Here is a 25,111-nt window from a genome sequence, read left to right as displayed (position 1 = left end):
GCTTATTAGAGCTAATCCATATCCTGCTTGAGTATTATTGGGTTCTTGGACTCTGCCAAGGTTTAACATCCAAACGTTTACATCCCAAATTATCAGACCCTTGTCATCTGAAGAATTACAAATCATCCCTTCGATTCTTGTTGGAAGATTTTATAAATGCCACCGTGTCTTGAATTTATGGAGGAGGCTTTAGTGTCCTCATCTCCCTCTTCTGTCGACTCAACCCCATATTTGCCGACCCTTTCTCGACACAATCCACTCTTTCCTCTTCTAAAATAGAGCCTTCTTGTGGGGATGTCCACCTCACAATCTACTTTGATGACCAAGAGGGTCAGGTACTAAGCTTGTCCTTTTTTCATTCAAAGGGTGTGAAAATCGATCAAAGTTGAAATTCCTACAATCTCAACTGGCATCTAATAAAGGATGCTTAACACTCTAATTATTAGCCATCCTTAGTGCTTGAAAATCCTATCTTGAGAGCTTCACCTTGAATTCCTTGAACACATCAAGGTTCACGTCGAGCAGACGAACCATTGCATCCTTGATGATTTGTCCTTCGATGAGGATCTCAATTCTAAGGGTAATTTTGCAACTAGACCCTATTGAACACACCCCAAAAAGTTGTGAATAAGGCAAAAAACCACCTTGCCTACTCCACAAAAGCCACACCCCAAGCATAGCTTCCATGGAAAAGCTAGAAAGTTTAACCAACAGGTGTGCTACATTGTGAACAATTGATCAACCTAAGACATCAAAGAGAGCACAAGCCAACTCCACATAAGCAAAATCAAACACATTTAAGTAAAATCAAAGCAACTATAAAAGAAATTGACACTACATAGCCTGAAACAACCAAACAAGATCAATAGAAGGCGTTCTTCCCTAAATCTTCCAAAAGCAAGCAAATGAGATTTTTATGTCAAGATTAGACAAACAAAGCAAAATAAGGACTTGCAAACCACAACTTAGATGATAGTAATAAAGAAGCACCGCATCATAGACCAACAAAACCAAGAAAAGAGACTATAACCAACTCAAGTGGCTCAATTAGTAGAGGAGACATACCGACACTACTATAGAGCCTCTAAACAAACCAAACCAAGCACAGATATCCACAACAGATAAAAGTGACACACCTACAAAAAATAAAGGTTTGATCCCTCCATGCAACAATGAGACATAAACAAAGCCACTGAACAATGTAGCAATGATCAAGCACAACAAAGGTATAGCACAACGATAATGCACAAAGCACTAAGCAAGCAACAAATGAAGAAACCAAACAAGCCAGTCGTCAACCGAATGATGACAACAATCAAATGAAGCTACCAAAAATCTAAACTGCCTACAAATCACGATGACCTAAGCAAAGCTCAAGTAAAATAAAACATGGCTTTCAAACCCTCCCATCTACCAAGGGCACATGTAACTATATTCATCTTTGCTAGCACTCCGAAAATTAAGCAACAACCTTGGGCAAAAAGAAACTAGGTCACAAGGTAAGAAAAGGAGGAACCTAGATGACAGTGTCGATGCTCATTCTCTTCTCAATGGTACTAAGTCACCTATGCACAGTAACATATTTATTTCAAGGAGACCTTTTTCTTTATAAAGAGCATTGTTAATTAACCAAGGAGTTGAGATGATACTGAATGACAGGAAGGATCGATGTATCATTTCACTTCATGCAAGGCAAAAGATTAAGCATTCCCATTGGTGGGAAATTCTCTACTGCCATAGCTTTTACTCTAAGCAAAATTACAATGTATATTGTCAAATTTCCATTACTCCATAGTGTGGAAAATCAAGGTGCTCTTCATTAAGTCCGACACTCGACTACACGCAGCCCAATCAACATGGTGACAGAAACTACACAACTTGACCTACAAGTATTTAAACATGGCACGATTCAATTCTAAAGTACAATACAATGTATGCAAACATATGCTCTCATCCTGCAATCCTGATCCAGTCCATATTAAACCATACCACTCAATTTTAGAATGTGTGAGAACAGAAGGAATCGTGTGCTTTGATAGCTCTCTTCAAACCACAAGTGGATAATACATTTCAAAGTTCCACTCTTATTTAGCCCTTTGACCTTAACCAGCCAACAAGCAAGACCACTTCTCTGAATTTGGAAAGTGCAGACCAGCCATAACTAAAGGTAATGCTGCGTGTCTACTAATTTTTGCCCTTAATGACAATATTTTGATGTTTGCTAGCAAAGAGCTCTGGGCCTGACTGATACTTAACCCACCACACATTGTGCTCGAGTCTGGTTCTCAGAACTTATTCAGAAATTATAATGCTCTTCCTCCAACCCCCTTCTTCCCATGGAACCAGAACATATATGCCAGCCTTAACACTTTCTCATGTTTGAGTCTGTGGACTAATAGCATCTGATAGAGAGAGACAATAATCTTACTAAGATACCACTTGCGGTTAGATTCATCATTTCTCCAATTGTTTGTAAGGTACTTGCTGCTATCTCAAAGACTGGCGGAGAGAGACAATAATCTTACTAAGTTGCCACTCATAGTTTGGCTTCAACGTTCTCTGGTTCTTTGTCAGGTACTTGCTGCTATCTCAAGACTGCTGTAAGTCTTAAACAGGTACGCAAGTATCTCTTCAGAATTCACCAAAGTTACACCAGTGTTGGGGTCAACCAAGAAAGGAATCTGGACCTATGAAAAGTAGTCCATTTGAATTGAAGTCAACTGGAATCATCAAGATTTGTTGAAGTGCAAATAAAGCAAGGACCAAATGAAAGTATGCCCTAGCATGTGTTCTGCAAACTATATCGAAGAACGTATCTATCCTTGCAATCTTGTTTTTCAACCTTTTCCATTGTTCAGGTGAATCGATAAGAGGAAACAAGTGAAAGAACTACCTGCATGGATCCTTGAATCTGTTGCAGTCTAGCAGAATTGGTGGAGCCAAAACCAACATTGTACAAGATATAAGGTAGCTCCAACTCACATACAGCCTCTCGAACTATCCTTGCAAACTACCATCGCAAAAAAATGCAGAAATGTTCACAGATAATTCAGCAATCCTTTGGCCCACAATACACGGACCACATTGAGAATCATTACATATCTATAAAGTTACTCTGCACATACCTGATTGTTCTCATAAGAAAACAGTTCTAGTTTTTTTCCAGGAATAACTGTAGTTGCATGTTGCCAACGAGTCATTCCCCGACCTGCCCGCAAAAGTGTGGGTACCCACCCCGTCAGCATTGTGCTGCAGAACATAAACATAACGGCATAAGCTGATTCGACAAAGAATGCGCTAGACTGAAAGAGATACCCATGTGACTATCAACCAACCAAAAAACATTGCAAACACTAACATATGCATGCATGTATAGCATACAAATTATATACATACAGAGATTCATACTGCATGCATCTCTGTGTGTGTGTGTGTGTGTGTGTGTGTGTGTGTGTGATTTGAAAGATGTTCTCTTACAAATGATCAATGTTGCCTGGCAAGAAAATCAATTGCCGCACCTCTGGAAGCATGGCATAATCAAACTTGTGCCAAAAAAAAATCTTTGTGATCATATGTCAGATTGGAGGCCTATTACTTTGATGCCTGTAGTTTACAAACTCATTGCCAAAATGATTGTGTATAGGCTTCAAGGGACTCTGAATGCGGGCCTTCATCCTCATCAGTATGGATTTGTGCCGCGAAGACAAATTCATGACAATATCTCCAATGCATTGACTGCAATTGAATATGCTAAGTACTCGAATCAAGATGTGCTCATATTGCAGGTAGATATCTCTAAGGCATTTGATACTGTACAATGGGATTTTATCTCTCAAACCATGACAAAGTTGGGATTTAGTCCCAAGATTGCAAATGCAATTTATTGGCTTTATTCTGGCTCTACTTCTCAGTGCATTCTCGGAAGCCATCTATCTCGGTCATGGACATTGGGTAGACCAGTCAGACAGGGCTGCCCCCTTAGTGCGCTTTTCTATGCCATTGCGACTCATCCCCTCCTGATGTATCTTGATCACCTTACAAGCACAGGACAGATGACTAGTCTTAAAATCCCTGGGGCTGCATCCTTTTTGGCACAGGCATATGCTGATGATTCCTTTTTTATGCCACAGAACTCTCCTCGGGAAGTCCGCATGCTTATGGCCACATTATCATTGTATGGATTAGCAGTGGGATTGCATATCAATTTTGACAAATCCAAATTGCTTCCACTGAAACAATGTGAATGGCATTCTATTCTCTGGCCTGGTCAGATAATGCATTCCAAAGAGGTTGTCAGGCATTTGGGATATCCTATAGGATGGCATATCACCAGGAAGCAGCAGCTAAAATGGATCTTCCAAAGACTTCAACATAAATTGGACTATTGGAAAATTTCTACTTGGCCACTTCATGTTAGGCTCAGAATAGTCCAGTCTATTGTAATGTCTTATGTTCAGTTCTTCTTGCCTTTACTACATTGGTCCTTTAGAGATATCTCAGCCTTTATGTCTCAAGCTATGGAGCTGTTATGGAAGAATAAAACTGCTGTGAAAGCATTGAGACTGCTGAAGATGGAAATGGTGTGCTCCCCTAAGATGCATGGAGGACTTAATGTTCTAAATATCAGATATCATGTACTTGCAAGGAAGGCGACTATGCTCAATACCTTTTTCCGTCAAAAACAACCATGGACTTGTATGATAGCATCCATGTGTGTCAACATGAGGACAAATGCTTATGGCCATTGGACTACTGATCATTGGGCGGTTGTCATTCTCCGACTAATATGGAGGTGTAAAATGCCTATGAAACAAAGACTTTTTCTTTAGAGATGCTTGACTGGCACACTGTCAGTGGGAATCACACTTGCTAAACGTCACATTGCTTCACCCACTTGCCTACGGTGTCACGCTCCTTCAGAGACTGTTCTTCATCTACTTTGGCATTGTCAGTCTACTCGGAACCTCCTGGGGAAAATTTCAGATCATCTTCGCCTCCGTTTCCCGAGTCACATATTTGGGAAACTTTTTTGGTAATTTGGCAGATTTAGGACGTCTTTATCTCAATACTCACTCTTTTTCTCATGGGTGAGATATTGGGCTCTTTGGACAATCTGGGAAGAACATAATTTGGCATATTTGGGCCGTCAGTTTCAAAAGTCATATGAATCCTTTAGAGCCTCATTGCGGCAATCTTTATATGATGCCTGCCATGAGGGTGATGGCACAATTCTATCTTTTTCTTTGGCTGCTCGCAAATATGGCTTGGGAGCTCATTATCGTCCTTTATGGCATAAAATTTCAGCAATGCTCCAACCGTACTTGCCGGTACCTCATTTAGAAATTCAGCATCGGCTTGAGGATTGGATTTTACGCTCTCCTTCCTCATATGTCCGTCCTTTGAAGCTTTCACATATTACAGTGTCATCACTATATAAAGTGTTATTACCTCCACCTTGGATTTCCAACAGAGCAAATACTGTTTGGCATATGGATCGTCCAATGAAGTGGTGGAGAAAAAGGCTGCGTCTCCTTTGGCATTACAAAGTCCCTCTTCGACAACAGCTTTTCCTATGGCGAGTTCTCCTTGGCATTTTTCCATCTGGACAGTTACTCGCACACAGACATATTGCTTCAGCTGTTTGTCACAGATGCTCGCACTCTACTGAATCAGTGCTCCATATCTTTTGGTCCTATCCAAACACTTCTGATCTCATTGCTCTCATCAGACAGAGGCTTCGACAATGATTTCCTACTGTTACTTTTGGCAGATTTTTCTGGTTGTTTGGATTTCATCCCCAGAGACAAGGTTTTGATTTATTTTTTGTATGGGTGCGATATTGGACCCTATGGACTTTATGGATGGATAGAAATCATAGAGTCTTTGGTGATCCACTATTTTCATCCTTTCTTTTTTTCAAACGATCTCTGCAACAATCATTCTACGATTGTTTTCAGACTCGTTTGATAGATCAGGATGTGTATACAGCTTATACTGAGATCTTTTGTTGAGTAGTAGCTAATTCATTTTTGAAGCAGCTATGAATGTAATTATTCCATAGAAATAAAAGATTTCTTCTCACAAAAAAAAAAGCGTGTGTGTGTGTGTGTAGTGGGAGCCTTTTCCATTGGGGTGAAATTGGCAGCACGTCGCATTGCTTCCCCTTCCTGCCCCTGTTGCTCTCATCACCATGAGACAGTTCCTCATCTATTATGGTCTTGCTCGCATTCCCGGATATTGATCACTCATGTCTCTCATTTGCTGAGGCTTCGGTTTCCCTCCATCAGACTCGGGAAACTCTTCTGGATGTTTGGATGCTTCTCATCTCAGATGTCTCCATTCCTCCTTTTCTTTCACTGGACTCGCTTTTGGGTACTATGGACCATTTGGACACAGAGAATGCATTCTAGGATGGGACAACAGTTTCCTCAGGCATATGCTTTCTTCAGAATGTCCCTCAAGCAATCTCTATATGATAGTTATGCTGCGAGGGACTTGGATGCTACTAGCCTTGAAGTATTTTCTGACTGTTTTTGAGTTCTCCCATTAGGCTCTATCTCGGAGTCTAATGTCATGTACATTGATCTCATGTTAATAATATAGTTACTAGTTTTACAAAAAAAAAAAGTGTGTGTGTGTGTGTGAGAGGAGCGACCTCTGCTGTTCAGCCTCGTCAAGGTCTCCGTACAGCCTCCCTTTATGTCCGTACACCTGTACGGCTGCCGTGCAGTGTTCGTACGCCCGTACAAACAGATAGGCTAGGTCTGACGTACCTCCACGCAGCTCTGAACGCAGTTCCGTACCTGTCTGCATCGCCGTACAGTTTTTCAGGAAGACCACGTTCCATACGTCTGTACAGCCCCGTCTGCATCTTCGTGCAGCCCCGTCTGCTGTGTACTTCTCCGTACAGATTTCAGGAAGACCGTCTGCATCTCCGTATAGATTTCAGGAAGACCGTCTGCAACTCCGTACAGTCCTTCTGTGTACTTCTTCGTACAGTCTTGTGTCTTTTCCGTATAGTCCTGTGTTTTGCTTCTATACTTCTCCGTACAGTCCTGTGTCTTGCTTGTTGTCTCTATACTTCTCCCTATAGTCCTTCTTGTCTTGTCGTATTTCAATCATGGCTTCAGGTTTGGATGTTTGTACATATGCTCGAAAAGAAAGACCCGCAGATGCTAAGCGCCGCCCTTCAGAGCCTGCATCACAAGATGATGAACTTACTATGGAAGCTCAGTACGTGTTTGACACCTTAAGGATGACTTTCAGCAGTCACGACAGGAATGGGGCAAACCAGTTCCAGAGGTCACGTACAAATAAAAATTGCCGTCCCTCGCCAATCCTCTCAGGAAGTTATCTCAAACCGCGGTTATAATTTTCTTTCCAGGAAGAATCCCAGCGGCCAGTGATGTCGCACAGTGGGTTAAGTCCATCCTTGGAGGATGCTTTCATAGAAGATCATGCCATCACCCTCTTGCACGTCTGAATCATCCGAATCCTCCCCGCTCCCACAATTACGCCCCCCAAAGCATTGTGCCATGCATCCCCCAGAGCTCTCCCTCCTACTATGCCTACTGTCCTATCATGATGAGCTAGTACGTTGGGCACTCATCTCTACAGAAGGGGCTCCTGACCACACGAGAGTACGATGGCGGCTCTGCGAGGTAGAAGGGCCTCTTGACTGCAGGGGATAAGGGACTCCAAACTACCGCAGGGGAGAAGGAAGTGCTGATAATCGGGGAGGGAGTGTATTTTGCATCCAGAGGCTTTTATGAGGTGCATTTATCAGATGCTTCATGCAAGCAGAGGCTACTTGAGTTCTCTCCCCTGTTTTACGGGAAGCAGATGGTACATGCTATGCCCTGGTCCCCAAACAAGGATTATCAAAGTCTTAAACGGCATCATTGTCCTGTATGGGTTGAGGTTGTTAACTTCCTGGACTATATGCATGAAGAGTTGCCTGGCCTGGCTGCTTCTTTGGGACAGGTCATTTGTCCTCCACGCCCTATGGGGAACCGTAACAGGTTCTGCATTCTCTGGGACACTGATACACCTACCCCTTCTTCTATTGCAGTGGAAGTTGAGGGAGTGCAATTGGGAAAAAAGTATTTTGAATTGAAATGGGGCGTGTTTGCAGGAGCTTGTTTTGCCTGCCACAAGTTTGGGCATCTGGCCTCTGAATGCCCAATGGTTCTGCATCAGCCCCCTCCCAATGCCTTTCCGCCCCAAACACGGGAAAAGAATGAGAATTTGCAAGCTAAGACAGCAAATAGAAATGGAGCAAAGAATGCCAAACCAATCAATCAGGTGCAGTCACTTGCTAGAAAAGGAAAAGATAAAGAAAAAGAGAAGATGAAGGAATCTCCGGGAACTGATCAGGATGGTTTTCAACAACCTAAGAAGGTGGTTATATTGAAGCAACTCCCCTTTCAATCTCATCAATGGGATGCTTCTTCTCCCTCACCAGGACAGGCTTCTACTTCAGCTCTTGTCCTTCAAAATTGGGTGCGGGTTTTGAAGAAGGGCATCCCCATATGTGATTCTGAAGAAGGGGAGAATGCTATGTCTTTCATGGATCATGAAGGAATGCAGCCCATGCAGGCAGAGGCTTTGCCTCTCTGATGTCTTGTTTTATTCTTATACTTTACTGTATATACCTCTTTCATGCATGCAACCATATATTGTTTGTTTGCAAAAGCATAATCAACACTCCAAGGTTGGTCATCATGATTATTTTGGCGGTTATGATATATATTATGCTGGTACCACTACCTACTCAAGTGTATGCATATGGTATTCTTGAGTTCGCATCAGTCTATGCCTCCCAGACCTCTACCATGAGGGCTTCATTATGGGATTCTTTATGCAGATATCCATGTAGATCCAATGCATTCATCTGTGGAGATTTTAATAATTCCCCTCTGCCAAGAGATAACACCACTTCAAGATCTCATATGCTATCATTGGAAAGGCAGAAATGGGATAGCATGCTTCTTTCTGTGCAGGCTGAAGATTTATGGCTGCTCTCCAAGGGTCAATGCCTGGATATACTCTTCATCATAATGCACTTACTACATACTGGGCAAGGCTTGACAGATGGTATTTGTTTTACCCACAACAACTTGCAGATTTTAGCCCTCATCTCCTTATAGATTTCTCATTGGACTTGTCAGATCATGCCCCCATTGTGGATGAATTTGCACCTTGGTATGCCTCTGGATGATTTACCACCCCTTTCCAGTAGATTATTGCATGTTAATCAGGCTTATTTCCGACATCACTATTTCCAGCAAATGATCAGACTTGCAATTCATCCCCTGCCTTTGCATGCCCAGGAGGACATGGATTATGCTTGGGACAGTTTTATCTCTCGTATGCAAAATGTCATTAGGGAGTATGGCAACTGGCATATGACTAAATGGAGGAATGAGGTTAAATGGGCAAAAAGGACAGCACAACAATTGACTGAATTTTCTCAATTAAGGCCTCTCTCTGATTCAGAAAATGATTCCCTTTCACATGCTCAGAGTAAATTGACTGTTAATGATCAGAGGAAATTGCACAAATGGCAAATTAGAGCAAGAATGAAGCCCCTCATAGATAAGGGCTGCTCATCAAAAGCCTTTTTCCAGGGCCTGCATGCTACTCGAAAGAAAAACTCATGTCTAAGGGTAAGGAAGCTAGATGGCTCTTGGACGCACTCTTTCTCTGATCTCCAAGATGAATGCCAAAATTATTTCCAGAAATTGTTCTTCGCTCCTGGTTCCCCATCAAATCAAATGACTGATGCGAGGACTGAATTTCTCCAATATGTTTCTGAAATAGTGGAAATGGATGATGCTCTTACCTTGGAGAGACCTTTTACTGACACAGAACTTGATAATGCATTGTTCCACCTCAGCAAATACAAGTCCCCTGGCTAGGATGGCCTTACGGTGGAATTTTATATTTCTTTTTGGGATGATTTGAAAGATGTCCTCTTGCAAATGATCAATGTTGCCTGGCAAGAAAATCAGTTGCCGCACTCTTGGAAGCATGGCATAATCAAACTTGTGCCCAAAAAACATCTGTGTGACCATATGTCAGATTGGAGGCCTATTACTTTGATGCTTGTAGTTTACAAACTCATTACCAAAATGATTGTGCATAGGCTTCACAGGATACTGGATGTGGAACTTCATCCTCATCAATATGGATTTGTACCACGAAGACAAATCCATGACAATATTTCCAATGCCTTGACTGCAATTGAATATGCTAATTATTCGCATCAAGATGTCCTTATATTGCAGGTGGATATTGCTAAGGCATTTGATACTGTTCAATGGGATTTTCTCTCTCAAGTCATGACAAAGTTGGGCTTTGGTCCCAAGATAGCAAATGCAGTTTACTGGCTTTATTCTGACTCTACTTCTCAGTGCATTCTTGCGAGTCATCTGTCTCGGTCATGGACATTAGGTCGATCAGTTAGACAAGGCTGCCCTCTTAGTGCTCTCTTCTATGCCATTGCAACCCATCCCCTTTTGATGTATCTTGATCATCTTACAAACACAGGACAGATGACTGGTCTTAAAATCCCTGGGGCTGCATCTTTTTTGGCACAAGCATATGCTGATGATTCCTTCTTTATGCCACAGAATTCTCCCCGGGAAGTTCACATGCTTATGACCATTCTTTCATTGTATGGTTTGGCAGCGGGATTGCATGTCAATTTTGACAAATCTAAATTACTTCCCCTGAAACAATGTGATTGGCATTCTATTCTTTGGCCAGGTCAGGTGGTGCATTCCAAAGATGTAGTCAGGCATTTGGGATATCCCATAGGATGGCATATCACCAAGAAGCAATAGCTAAAATGGATTTTCCAAAGACTTCAACATAAACTGGAATACTAGAAGATTTCTACTTGGCCTCTTCATGTCAGGCTCAGAATAGTGCAGTCCATTAATGTCCTATGTCCAGTTCTATTTGCCTTTGCTGCATTGGTCCTCCAGGGATATTTCAGCCTTTATGTCTCAAGCTATGGAGATGTTATGGAGGACAAGAACTGCTGTGAAAGCATTGAGACTAATGAAGATGGAAATGGTGTGCTCTCCTAGGATGCATGGTGGACTTAATGTCCTCAATATAAGATATCATGTGCTTGCAAGGAAGGCGACTATGCTGCATACTTTTTTCCGCCAATCACAGCCATGGACTTGTATGCTAGCATCCATGTGTGTCAACATGAGGACTTGTGCTTATGGTCATTGGACTACTGATCATTGGGAGGTTGTCATTGGCAAATTTTAGGGAAGATACCTGGCTGTCCTTTCTCTATTGCTCTGATACTTGATTGGAAACAAGTACTTTCTAAGGTCAAATGGGCTCCTGATAATTACTCGGGAACAAACTCAATGAGGAAAGAAAGTATTCATTGGAGTGCCATCTTTGACATTCCGCTCGCTCTACAGGAACCTGTTCGGGCATACAATCTCATGAAATTGGGAATTAGATACATACATGATGTGGTAGATGATCAAGGATATGTCTTATCTTTTCCTCAAGCCACTGCTTCCTATGCATTGGGAATGCATCATAGGTCTATATGGAAGAAAATTGCTGATTTATTACATCCTTTTCTACCTGTTCCTCCTGTGGCTGACACAGACAGGCTTACGGATTGGCAATTGCAACCCTCTGCTACATGCACTCATCTTGTTCCTCTTCCTGCCTTAACCTCCATCAAAGCCTATAGGCTTCTTCAGCCTACTCCATGGATTCAGCAATATGCTAATTCTCGGTGGCATATAAGGAAGACCCTCTCATGGTGGCGGAAGAATCTCAGGATGTTATGGAAGTGTAAAATGCCATTGAAACAAAGACTTTTTCTTTGGAGATGTATGACAAGTACATTGTCAGTGGGGGTCACACTTGCTAAACGTCGCATTGCACCATCCACATGTTTAAGATGTCAAGCTCCTCCAGAGACTGTTATTCATTTGCTTTGGCACTGCCCGTGTACTAAGATCCTCCTCAGGAGAATTTCAGATTATCTTCGGACCCGTTTCCCGAGTCACAGATTTGGGAAACATTTCTCGCTCTTTGGCAGGTTTATGAAGTCTTTGTCTCAATACTCACTATTTCTCTCTTGGGTGCGATATTGGGCTCTTTGGACAATCTGGAGTGAGCATAATTTGGCATACTTGGGTCGGCAGATTCACAAGTCATATGAATCTTTCCGAGCCTCATTGCGGCAATCCTTATATGATGCTTGCCATGAGGGTGATATGGATGCTTCTTGCATAGAGCTTTTCTTTTTATGTTTCTGATCTTTGGGATACTCTCCATTTCGGAGACCTCCCACCATGTAAATTTATGATCATATAAATATATGCACTGGATATTACCAAAAAAAAAAAAGTGTGTGTGTGGATAATGCCATGGCAGCCCTCTCATCGTCAGTGACAGCTCACAAAACAACAAATGATGTATTGGCCTGCCTCAACAAAATATGACTTGCACTAATTGAGAGGACCGACATTTGGAGGCCACAAATGTGGCTTTAATGGCTGAGAAGGCTCATGTCGACAAGACACTTAATGAATTCAAGAAACAAGGAGGAAAAACTTTGCAGCCCTCTTCTAAGGTCACTTGCGTGTCTCTCATTTGCTCCTAATGGCTGTATCTTGTCATGGACGCTGGTTCTCTCGGTTGCCCATACTGCTCTCTTTTTCCCACGCTTTGCCTTTTCTTTCTTCCATTCCTCCACAATGAATGGCAAACATGCTGAAATTACACCACAGATCACTAAAGGAAAAGAGGAGATGCTTGAATGGATAGCAGTGGTTAAAAAGGGAGCAGCAGCCGCTAAGAAGGAATTCATTTCTGAGGCTCTCGAGGAAGAGAAAAGGAGGGCCAGCAAAGCTCTAAACGTGGTGATAGAGGCTTGACAATAGGCGATACTCCAATGGTAGATGCCCAAGTTTTCTTCACTAAGATGGGCGTCAACCTCACATGTGAGACAGCTTGGAGGGTAGGCAACGCAAAGACACCAACTAGACCTTTAGCGCTGAAACTCCGGACTGCCATGGATGGATCTACCCTCATGAGTATGAGGGCAACTCTGAAAAGGACAAAGATAAACTTGGATGACCTCACTCTCCTACAGCAGGAACATAGGAGGGCTGGAATGGTACAAGTAATGGCAGCAAGAGATGGCAAAGTGATTATCAGAGAAAGAATAGACAAGGGGGAGAAGGACGATGGGGAATTAAGACGGTGTCGGACCAATGGGATGCGTGCACAAAATGGACTGAAAATGGCAGTGTGGAATTGTAATGGCACACTATGGTCTGATTCGGGAGGGTGCTTGGAGACATACAATGATAGAGATATGATCTTCTACACCGAGACGCATGAAAGCCTAGAGAGAGGGCTGCCCACAATGACAAGATACACATGGGAGTCAGCTCATAGGAGGGACTTGAGGACAGACAGCGGAGTATGAGGTTCTTGGAGGGTAGCTGTCCTTTTCAAATCACACTTGAGGCCACTCATATATGTGGTACGGAGAGAGGAGCATGCGCGACACATGTGGATATGAGTTCAGCTGCCGGATGCCCAACCGATCTTTATTGTGGTGTGCTACTTCCCTCTAGACACATCATCCTATGCACGAGAGGTCACTACAGAGGGACACAACCCACATGAGACGATCCATGATGACATCACGGAGTTCTCTAGATAGGAAGACACCCTCCTTTTAGGGGACTTCAATGCACACACAGGAGGTAGACGAGTAGGCTTGCTAGACTTCACATATGACAAAGATCCCCATATAGTCCCGAAGCTAGATGCAGGTGAGTTTGGGATACTGAGGCACTCTACAGATGCCTCACATGTGATAGGATACTTTGAGCTGGGGGCAGTCCATGGCTTGATCATCTATAATGCTCTTCAAAGATGGCCATCATTTGGAGGACTCACTTGTTTCCCACATGGCAGTGGGAGAAGTACAGTGGACTAGCTACTACGCCCACTAGCCTTTGTCTCACAGATACACAACTTCTTGGATCTTTCCCCCCGCACTCGGACCTGACCACTCATACTTGGCCTTTCATATCTCGGCTACTATGTTAACCACAGGGAGAGCCCCCCCCCGTCTGCACGTGTCTAGATCCACTTTGACCGTGCCCTGGACCCAGTGTAGGCGAGTCACTTAGCCAGGCAACTTCTGGCCCTACATGGGGATGATATAGACCTCGCCCGCACCTCGGACACCCTTGTCTCAGTGCTATAGGACGTTGCCACTAGATCCTTTCCCCCGACTCGATCCACACAGGTTCAAGATGGGAAGATACCTCAAAACCCTTGGTTTGACGACGAGTGCAAAGAAGCAAGAGCCCACCTCACACACAAGCGGGCCTTGGGCCATCTAACATCATCTGAGGTGCAAAGGATCTTTGGAGGATTGACACACCGTAAGAGGCGGGCCTTTCTCACACTTAAAATGGATGACATTGTCTGATCTTTTCAAGGAGGAGACCGACCACTAGGTGGGGGTTTCTATCAAAGGGGAAGCCACCTATTCCCATCACTGACCCAAGTGTGTGGCACACGTATACGTGTTCCCTCTATGATGCCCAAATGCAGACACCAACAGACATGTCCTCAATGCCCAGGCCCGCCACCTGTCACTTGTTCACCACAAAATATGCGGGTTGCACTCCATCGATTACGCAATCGGAGAGCACAAGATCATGAGGACCTACAGACTGAGCACTTTGCACAGGGCAGGAGGTCTTAGCTCCGGTCCTAGCACATATGTTCAACCAGGCTGTATGCCACGGCTTCCCACCTGCTTGGAGCACCACTACTATTGTGCCGATACACAAAGCCGGGGACTCTATGGATACTGATAATGGAATTACCACACCCTCATGATTGGCCATAATCTAGCCAAGATTTATGAGCCAGTATTAGAGAGGGAGCTCAACAATCATATAGAGGCTCGGGGGCAACGGGCACCAGGACAAGCAAGATTCTGAAGGTAGCACTCTACCATAGATCACATCTTCACTCTGGGGGCTATCATTGAGGAGGTGAGGTCTAGACAGCAGAAAGTCTACACCTCTTTGTAGACTTTCAGAAGGCCTTTGACACTGTCCCACGATCCCGCATGATCAAAAGACTATAGGAGATGCAGCTTCCAGAGACGTTGATCTGGGGTGTGATGAGCCTATATGAGTTAGTCAGAGGAAGAGTTCGAGCCCCAGGTGGTTTATCAGATTGGGTCGAGAGCACGATCGGCTGAAGCAGGGCTGCCCACTCTCACCGACCATCTTCAGACTTTACATCGATGAGATCACATCCTTCATAGACCACCTAGGGGGAGAGGGATCATTACTAACTGACCTCATGATACAAATATTGCTATACGCTGATGATATAGTCCTTATATCAACTTTAGTGGAGGGGCTGCAGAGACATTTGGAGGACCTAGAGGTGTTCTGGAGAGAGAGAGACTTCAGTCAACCTTGGGAAGACCAAGGTTATGGTCATCAACACCTCACGCACAGTGCTCTATCGACTCCGCTTCACTCAATGATAAGCCGAACACTATCAAAGAGCAGATGAAGATTGTCTAGGCACAAGAGGAGTAAGTATTGGAAGAGTTTAAATCAGCAAATAAGAAACTCAGGGAGGATATCGCTGCCATGTCGGCCACTATGAAGGGGAAGCATGAGGAATTCACCCAACAAATAGCGAAAGGAAAGGTGGAGATGTCAAAGTGGAACGAGGTGGTGTCAAGAAGGGCACATCAACCCCAAAGAAATAATTCTAATACGACGCCTAGGAGGAGGAGGAGACAGAGCAGCAAGGCTCTAAATGCCCTTGTTAAAGGCCTAGTAGTGGGTGATGCCCCGATGGTGGACGCAGAAGCATTGATCATCAAGACAGGTGTCAACCTTACCTTAGAGGCAGCTTAAAGAGTGGGCAAGGACGATGCACCTACAAGGCCAATGGTAGTGAAATTTCGGACATGCGGCGGCTAGATCCACCTTCATGAGTATGAGGGCCACACCGAAGCGGACCAAGACATACTTGGATGATGATCTCACACTCCTACAGTAAGAGCATTGGAGGGAGGGGATGGTCCTATGAGTTACTTTTCTTGGTTGTAACTTGTCTTATAGGCCAACGAGGCCTCCCGAAGACGTTAATACATCTCTCTCTCTCTCTCTCTCTCTCTCTCTCTCTCTCTCTTACACACACACTCTCTCTTTTTTGGTAAAAGAAACTTTTCATTAAGAAGAATGTACATTCATGTCCCAGAGTGGAACAACTACTACTCAAAAGTAATAAAAGTCTTCCAAGGCTTGAGAAAGATCTCCAAGGGAATGAGCATCCTGAAGAGACCGAAGCAAAGAAATCGAAAATAGGGAAAGATATCCATTTAAGGGTACTCGTACAGTCAAACGGTACGAGTACGATACAATGACCAGCGTGTACCAAAACTGCTTGCCAAACAGAATGTTGGGAAAATGACACACACACACACCTTTTTTTTTGTGAAAATTTTGTTGCTTTATATTACAAAATTACTATCCCAAAACGAGATGTGGAAAAATACATCACGAGAAGATCTCAGTATAAGACAGATACACATCAAGATCTATGTACTTAGTTTGCAAAACACACACACACACACACACACTTTTTGTGGAATCTTTGAGTCATTATATTACAAAAAAAACTATCCTAGAAAGGGAGAGCTATAATACATCAAGAGAAAATCTCACTGTAGGACAAATATACATCATGATCAAAGACACGAGATTGCAAGCAATCCAAAAGCGATTGCTGCAAAGAGTGTCTGAAGAAAGAGAAATTGAAAAAAATAGGATCACCAAAGACCCTATGATTACAAAGAGTCCAGAGATACCAAACCCAAACAAAAAAGAAATCAAACTCCTATCTGGGTGGATGTACACTAAAAAGCCAAAAGAGCTTGCGAAAAGCAATCTGAGGAAACCGAGCTCTCAAAATCTGCCCAAGTCAGTCCAAGAAAGCACAAGAGGAAGGACAATGCCAAAAGAGATGAGGCACAGTCTCTCTCGGAGCCAGATATCTGCGACAAACAGAGGAAGCAATATACCGTCGTGCCAAGAGCTGTCCATGAGGAAGAACACCCAACAAAACTCTCCACAAGAAAACCTGCTGACGGAGAGGAATCTTAGAGTGTTTCCACCACCATTTCATAGGACGATTAAGATGCCAAAGCTGATTTGCCTTTTGCGAGATAAATGGTGGAGGAAGTAGAACTTTATAAAGAGAAGAGACAGTAATATGTGCAAACTGCACGGGACGGCATGACAAGCCCACAAAAGCAAGTGTCCAGTCTTGAGGACGATCCCGTAGATGCAATGGAGGAACCGGCTGAAAAGGTTGGAACATCAAAGTAATCTTATGCTAAAGTAGACGACAATCCATTCCAAGGCCAAATTTGGCAACGGCCAAAGGAAAAGTAAGGGGAAATCCAGCATCATCAACAACATCCTGAACCAAACGAATCCCCTTGAGACTCAGAAAATACAAACATCGAGGCTCCTGCAAAGCCAAAGGAAGGGCGAACACTCTTGACCAATGTATACTTTCAGCTCTGAAAGAGTTGCCCTGCAAGGAATCATTGCCATGCCAATCCAAGTGGGAAAGGATATGTTTCCAATCCATTAACAAATGGGAAACCAAAGGATAGCCAGGGATTTTGCCTGTCACAAAACCAAAAAGAAACTCCCACTGGGAAAGCTGCCAATGACCAAAAGCTGGAGATTCAACATGCAAGAGTAAATGACGAATCATGGCAACCCATGGTTGAGAATCTTGCAAAAACTGCAGCATGAGTTTCCCCTTATGGGCAAGAATGTGCAGATGGATATTGAGAATATTAAGACCTCCATGCATCTTTGGAGAACAAAGCTGCTGTACCTGAAGCAAACGCAAGCTTTTTTTGCCATAGCGAGAACACCAGAAGATTTCCAGAACCTCAAACATAAAAGAGGCAAGATCAGCCTTGCTGAACATAATAAGAGGCAAGTAGAATTGAATATACGCCATCAGAATAGATTGCACAATTCGAAGACGAACATGCAGAGGCCAAGTTGCCAATTTCCAATACTCCAGCTTTTTCTTGAGAGTCGCGAGAATCCAATCAAATTGTTGACGAGGAGAAAGTGTCCAACTCAAAGGATAGCCAAGATGACGAACCAATTGAGTTGGTGGGATGATTTCTCCAAGCCATAAAAGAGAGTGCCATTCCTTGGAATGCAAAGGTAACAATTTTGATTTCTGAAAATTTACATGAAGCCCAGTAGCTAAACCATATAAAGAAAGAGCTTGCATTAGCTCAGAAAGATCCTGCTCTGTATTGCGGGGAGTGAAAAAAGAATCATCTGCATAAGCTTGAGCAAGCAATGATTTATTGTCATGAAATTCCAAACCATGTAGCTTATCCGTAGCTACGAGATCATCCATATACAGAAGCATGGGGTGTGTGGCTATAGCATACAAGAGCGCACTAAGTGGACAGCCTTGACGCACCGAACAACGAATAGTCCATGCTTCAGAGATATCCCAAGAAAGAATGCAAGCAGCTTGACTGTTACTATAAAGCCAGTATATGATATGCTGCAATTTCTGCCCAAATCCCAAAGCATGCATTGTCTGAGAGATGAAGTCCCATTGAACAGTATCAAAAGCCTTGGCAATATCAACTTGCAGTAAAAGAACATCTTGCTCTGTGTATTTGGCATACTCAATTCCAACATAAGCATTTCCAACATAGGCATTTGCGATATTATCAATGATATGCCTGCGAGGAACAAAACCATATTGTGCAGGATGTAAACCATCATGCAAGTATCCTTCAATACGATCAACCACCATTTTGGTGATGATTTTATAAATGACAAGCATAAGAGTAATGGGTCTCCAATCAGCCAATGATTCACAAATCTACTTTTTGGGAGAAGCTTTACTAGCCCTTTTTTCCAAGAAACTGGCATATGTTGTTCCCAAGCATGGTTGATCATATGCAGTAAAATGGGCTTGAGAAGATCCCAATATTCAAGAAAAAATTCCACTGTAAGGCCATCCCATCCCAAAGATTTCCATTTACCACATGATCGGACAGCAATGGTCAATTCTGTTTCAGTGAAAGGGCATTCAAGCTCAAGAGCTTGTGCATGCGAAACAATAGGGAAAACATGCTGCAGTAATTGAGTCCGAGCTGCCAATATTGCCAAAGAAAGAGGATCAGCCTGTCCAAACTGCCTGGAAAAATGATGAACACAAGTTGCAGCAAGTTGAGCTCGAAAGGAAGTCCAATGTCCATCAGAAAGCAGAGTACGACAAATATTGGTAGCTTGTCGCTTATGATGTAAGCTCTTAAAAAAACCCTTCGACGAGCAACCTTTATCCAAGAAAGCTCGCTAACGAGCTCTTGTCTCCCATTTGGCAATTTTTCTATGATCATTACTTACTTTTTGGCCGCTTCTCTGTTTCTTACGAAACATATATCAGCACGAAGCTCTCTTTAAGGCGCATGTCTCTATCGCAAACAATGTCTAGCTTGGCATAAAGATGTGCTTTCTTCAAGAGACAAAGACCGAAAATGACCGAGTTCATCCCGAGCAACCATAGAGAATTTTTGCCATAATCATGAATAATTGATTGCATACGAGCAACAAATGCATCCCAAGCATAATCAGTATCAATAAAACTCTGAGGTGAAAGAGGATGACACGCATCATACACCATGGCCTTAAAATGATCATAATCCAAATAGCTATTGTTAACCATGAGGAGCCTTCTGTGTGGAAGCCTATCATCCGGCATGTCATGCAGAGAAATCCTCAAACATAGAGGTGCATGATCAGAATGCACAAATGCATAATCAGCTGACAAGGTAGTAGTAAAAGTATCAGAGTGCTGAGGATCAACTCTGTACCACCTATCCAGTCTAGCTTTGTATGTAGATTGAGCATTGTGCTGGAAAGTAAACCCAAGCAGCAATGGATAAGATGCTGTCAGTAAAATTGAAATCAAGCAACAATTTAGACCAACTCTGCCTCTCAGAGGCCAACATATGTTGGCCAGATGTATTATCCCCTGGCTGAGGAGCATTGTTGAAGTCACCACAAAGAAAAGCATACTGCCTCCATGGATACCTCTGCATATCTTCCCAAATTTGTCCTCGATGACGGAAGGATTAAGGAGCATAGACAGATGCAAATTCAAAGATATCACCCTGTACAATGCATTGCATAACCATCCATCTTCCTTGTGAATCATTGAAGGCCACAGAGGGATGAAGATCATGCCTGATCAGAAAGACCACTCCCAAAAAGGAATGCTGTCCAGCATAGAAAATCTCATAACCATGAAAATGACCACGATGTCCAGCATACGCATGCTGATTATGTTCCTGCAAAGCTACCACATCTGGCTCTAAGTGATTGAGATACCCCCTGAATGTCTTCCATTTAGAAGCATCACACAAACCCTGTACATTAAGTGTCAAACATATAAGTTTCGACAGGATATTTATAGATTATGTACAGCAGAGACTAAAATCAGGCCTGCATATCAACCTCAAGATCCGAACCCCAGCCCTGAGGTATCACAACTCGTTGAGAAGTGGACAGCAAACCAACAATATCTTCTTCGGGAAAGATAGTCCGACTGACTGTCACAGCTGCCCATGTAACACCCACTCCTGAATTTTCTTCAGGAGTACGACCAGTCGAGGATGCACCATTCCAAGTGCGAGAAGGTAAAGGTCGTCTAGCAACAACAATTTTCCTGGGAGTCTGCCAAACCTCCTGCAAAGTTTTGTCTTTCCCTTTGGGCTGAGAGGTGGAAGGCATAGAGGGAGAGGCATTCCCATTGGACACAACAGGAGTAAGAGGCCTTTTTCCTGAGCTGGAGTAAGAGGCTTTACACCCTTCCGTTTGAAAACGGGCTGACCCATCATTTCTTTAGTAGGCATATGAGGAGGCATATTTTCCAAAGGCCTTTTGTGCATAACAAGAGGGCACTAAGAAGCCATGTGGCCAAACTTCTTACATTCAAAACATGCACCTGCAAACAGGCCCCACTTAAGCTTGTAAAAAGCACTGCCCATATCCACTTGATTCATTGTAACAAAATAGGAGTCAGAAGTGGGATGATCAGTATCCCACAAAATGCAAAATCGGTTGGAGTTCCCATTTGGCCGCAGAGGGCACACCACCTTACCCAACGATGCTGCAATTTTGGGTAAGAGAGAAGCTAAGCACTGAGGAAAGTCAACCACTTCCACCCATACCGGAGAGTGATGGCAAATTAAAGCTTGATAATCCTTGGTCGGCGACCACGGCAAAACATGCACCATCTGCTACCCATAAAACAAAGGGGAGTGTTTAAGAAGCATCTATTTGTGCAGTTCATCTGTCATAATAACCTCAAAAAAACCCCGAGCAGCATAATGCACTTTCCAAGCAAAACAACCACCCAAAGTCCTGGTAGCCAATTTTCCACATCTGCTGCAACAGGCATGCATCCAGGGAAAAAAATTGTACAGAATTGCAATATGGACGGATGTACGAACGTCTGTCCTCCCCCCTGCCCCCCCAAAAAAAAAAACCCCTGGCAGTACGGACTGATGTATGGACGGAGTGACAGTACGGATTTTGTATGGAATTTTCTGACAGTACGGATGTATGGATGGCTGACCAAAATAAAGAAAATTTCCCCTGACAATACGGATAGACTGACGCAAAAACGTACGGACAAGCACCTGCAGCGTGGGAGCACAAGGACTGGAACGGGAACCAAGAAAAGGAGCAGGAAGGGACGCGCAGGATGCTGGCTACAAGCTGGTCTCCTCGTCTCACCACACACACACCACCACACACAATAGACCACAAACACACCTCTCTCACACACACACACAAACAAACACACACCACACACACACGTTTATCACTAAAAATACTAGAGAGAGAGTCTATTTCACACTGTTATGGATAAATTTAACCAAAGTAAAAGGCATAAATATGTGTGTGTGCTTGTATGTGTGGCAATAGTATAATAAAATATGGTGTGCATAAGGCCCAGGGTTGAGGTGGCAGGGCATGACCATGTGCCACCCTTCCATGTAAGAGGATCCATAAGGTGTGTTGTACATAATCCATGGTAGTAATAATATAAAATGATAAGGTGGCATGGATCCTCCATGCACCACCCCTCCACCTAGGCAGTCCCACGCCTGCATTTAGTGAGATATGGCCCAAGGACCATGGGAGAAGTAATATAAAATAGGTGACGATGGATATTATATTGGATTATTCCCTCCATGTAGAATAGGCCCATGTGGGGGGGCGAGTGTAGAAAGTCTAAGAATGCAAGTTAAATAATGGGAAAGTAGGATGAGGTAGCAAGATTCCTTGTGCCAACCCTCCACTTGTCCTCCTAGATGTTTGAACGTATTATAAAATTGGGAAGAGACTAAGGGAGTATCTTAGACTTGGGATATGGGGGTTGATGTATGTGGAAAAATGAGGCAAAGGGTTGTCGCACACAATTGAGAATGCGTAACCGCCTAGCCCACATAGGACACGCTTCCACACACACCATCCATGTGGGAGGATGCATTTATTGGGAGAGACCCCCTCTCTTGGCTATAAAAGCAGGGGGCTATTCCTTGATGGAACACGCTCATTCTTGTAAAGCCACCTAGCCAGTACTTTGATTTCCCCCCCACATCTTTCCAATAAAGCATCACTCTCTTCCCTTGATGTCTCCATCTCTACATTCCACCTCCCATCATGTACATGCTCCTCTTCCCTCTCTTCCTTCCCCCTTGTGCCATAGTCTCCCTCTTCATTCCCACCCCTCTTAGTCTTTTTTTTTCCCACATTTGTTAACGCTTCTTCCCTCACGTTCCCTTTTCCTCCAAGGCCCTCGAGCGTCGCCATGTCTAGCGTCTAGCCTCATGCATTGAATTCTTTTGTAGTTAATAGAACTGGTGTGGCTACTGGGATCGAAATCTTCACGGCTAGTGGTGCAAAATTTGTTACTCCTACGGCTAGGTGTAGTTCTGTAGCAACTTCCCTGTGTGGTTCTTTGCTTCTGCGCCTCCAATCTGCATATCTTCTGCTCGTAGTTCTCCGTCCCTGCGACTGCACAACTTCTCAGTTTCTGTGCCTTTAGCCTACGGTTCTTGCGCATCTTCTAGATTCTAATGTCTTTAGCCTGTAGTTCCTACGCAACGCCACGCATCTTCAGGTCGACCGCGCCTGCAAAACCGCTCATGCATATCTACAACACCCACACGCTCCCTGGTTGCAACTAGCGCATCTGTGCGTCTTGAACAGATCATGAATCGCGATTGTTTTCTGAGTTCCTGCGTCTACTGGCGCAACTGTGCGTCGCAGACAGGATCGCGACTGTTTTCCTAGGTTCCTGCGTCTTCTGGCACACTTGCGTGTCGCGGACAGACTTTTCGGACTCATGCAAAAGATCTCGCGCCCCTATCTCCTTCTCCTTCTCCTCTCCTCTCCTCTTCTCCTCTCCTCTCCTCTCCTCTCCTTTTATTAAGAAGTGGGAATTAAACCCAAGATCTCCCCATTCACAAAAGGAAGACTCACCAAGGGGCCAGCAAATAGGAAGTGATGAAAGTGTAAAGATATTGCTTATATGGTGAAATCTCATGAACTGTAACTCTCTAACCGTAGGGAGTTTCCTCTTGTTGTAAAAAGCAAAAGTACTTCATTTCATGTGCTCTATTCATATCTTATACTAGATCGTAGATTCTGAACTTTTTCAAGTTCACTTCTAGGACGCACGCCACACGAGGAGTGTGGATATTTATGTCACTTCTCGACGAGTTCAAGGATTTGGTGCTTGGTCCTCCGCTCATTATGGCTACCAATTGGCGAGATCTGTTTCTTGATCTTCATGTCGATCTTCAACAATTGATTGTACAATGCATTGTTCAAGGAGACGACGGGTGGGATGATACACCGTGGATGATTCAAGGTGAAGAATAAGTGATACACTGGGAGGACTTTGATTTCAGTTCTACTCATTGTGCAGTGATCGAGCTACTTGTTGCATCGGGAGGTAATTAAAAGGGTGACATTCTTCGAAGGGTGGGATGCTCCCCAAGCTTGGGGGGAGATTTGGCGCATCTGCTTATTTATTCCTGTGGATAAGCTCATCTTGAATGATTTCTTCTCGATCTCATTACAAAGGTTTCTAGGGGTCGGCTATGGTTGGTAATGTTTCGACCAAGGGATCCCTTTGTACCTAATCAACCTTTTGTGTCTCATTTTGAGCTTCAAGTTGTAATTTTTTTTGTCTAAAGATAAACTATCAACAAAGGATTGCAAGTTTCTTTGGTGTTGAACGTCTTGCTCAAGTATTGAATTCTCCCCACCCTCTCCTTCCACCTATCTTAGACTACCGAGAAGCTTGGGATGTCCGGATTTTAGTCTTGGTGTGATGACATCTTGGCTCCTCTAATTTGACAGCGCATACAAACCTTCGACCAAGGCTGCTGGTGTGGATATGAAGCTCACTTCACCAAGGGGTGAGGTGTATTGTTATAGCAAGTCTGCACCAGCAAGTACTTGTAACCAAGCTGAGTACTCGGCACTCATTTTTGGGCTACAAAATGTGCGAGAACATCGCATCAAGCAACTTGAGATGCAAGGAGATTCTCAACTCGTGTGTGAACAAGTTAGTGGAAGGTGGAAGGTGTGGAGCGAAGCCTTGGTTCCACGACATCAACAAGCATTGGAAATTTGCCAACAATTTGAAGAGGTAAAAATTCAGCATATCCCTCGAGCTCAAAATATAGTTGCTGATTTCTTGGCATGTGAAGCTTGTACTTCAATCACGCATGAAGCGAGTGGAAGCACCGCCCCAACAAAGCCGCAGCCACGAAGGAGGGTGATCATTTGTAAGGAATGCAAAGGTTGTGGTCATCATGAAACTAAGTGTTGGGCATATTTGATACGAGTTTACCGACTTCGGAAGATCATTAGAAAGGTCCTCAAGGACATTGCTCAAAAGAAGGATGCCAGAC

The 25,111-nt window shown here is 43.6% G+C and overlaps 1 protein-coding gene across 3 annotated transcripts in view; it reads right to left on the bottom strand.

Moving 5' to 3' along the window:
* Window positions 1–1,908: 1,908 nt before the first annotated feature.
* Window positions 1,909–25,111, bottom strand: part of LOC147896978 (Thioredoxin family protein) — an 85,094-nt gene continuing 61,891 nt past the window's right edge. Inside the window, exons 8-11 of one of the 3 annotated variants that reach the window (XM_087381417.1) lie at window positions 3,126–3,249; window positions 2,894–3,010; window positions 2,526–2,687; window positions 1,909–2,402 (exon numbers count right to left, since the gene is read on the bottom strand). In XM_087381417.1, coding sequence (XP_087237543.1) covers window positions 2,571–2,687; window positions 2,894–3,010; window positions 3,126–3,249 — 358 coding nt within the window. In that variant the 3' untranslated portion in view covers window positions 1,909–2,402; window positions 2,526–2,570. Of the gene's footprint in view, window positions 2,688–2,893; window positions 3,011–3,125; window positions 3,250–25,111 lie in introns of all 3 variants that reach the window. The other 2 variants (XM_087381418.1, XM_087381416.1) reach the window with 2 other exon arrangements.

Source organism: Dipteris shenzhenensis, chromosome 11, assembly GCF_047967505.1.
Source record: "Dipteris shenzhenensis isolate YYH24624 ecotype China chromosome 11, Dip_SZ_1.0, whole genome shotgun sequence".
In the NCBI taxonomy this organism is placed as follows: domain Eukaryota; kingdom Viridiplantae; phylum Streptophyta; class Polypodiopsida; order Gleicheniales; family Dipteridaceae; genus Dipteris; species Dipteris shenzhenensis.
This window is presented reverse-complemented; position numbering and strand designations above follow the sequence as displayed.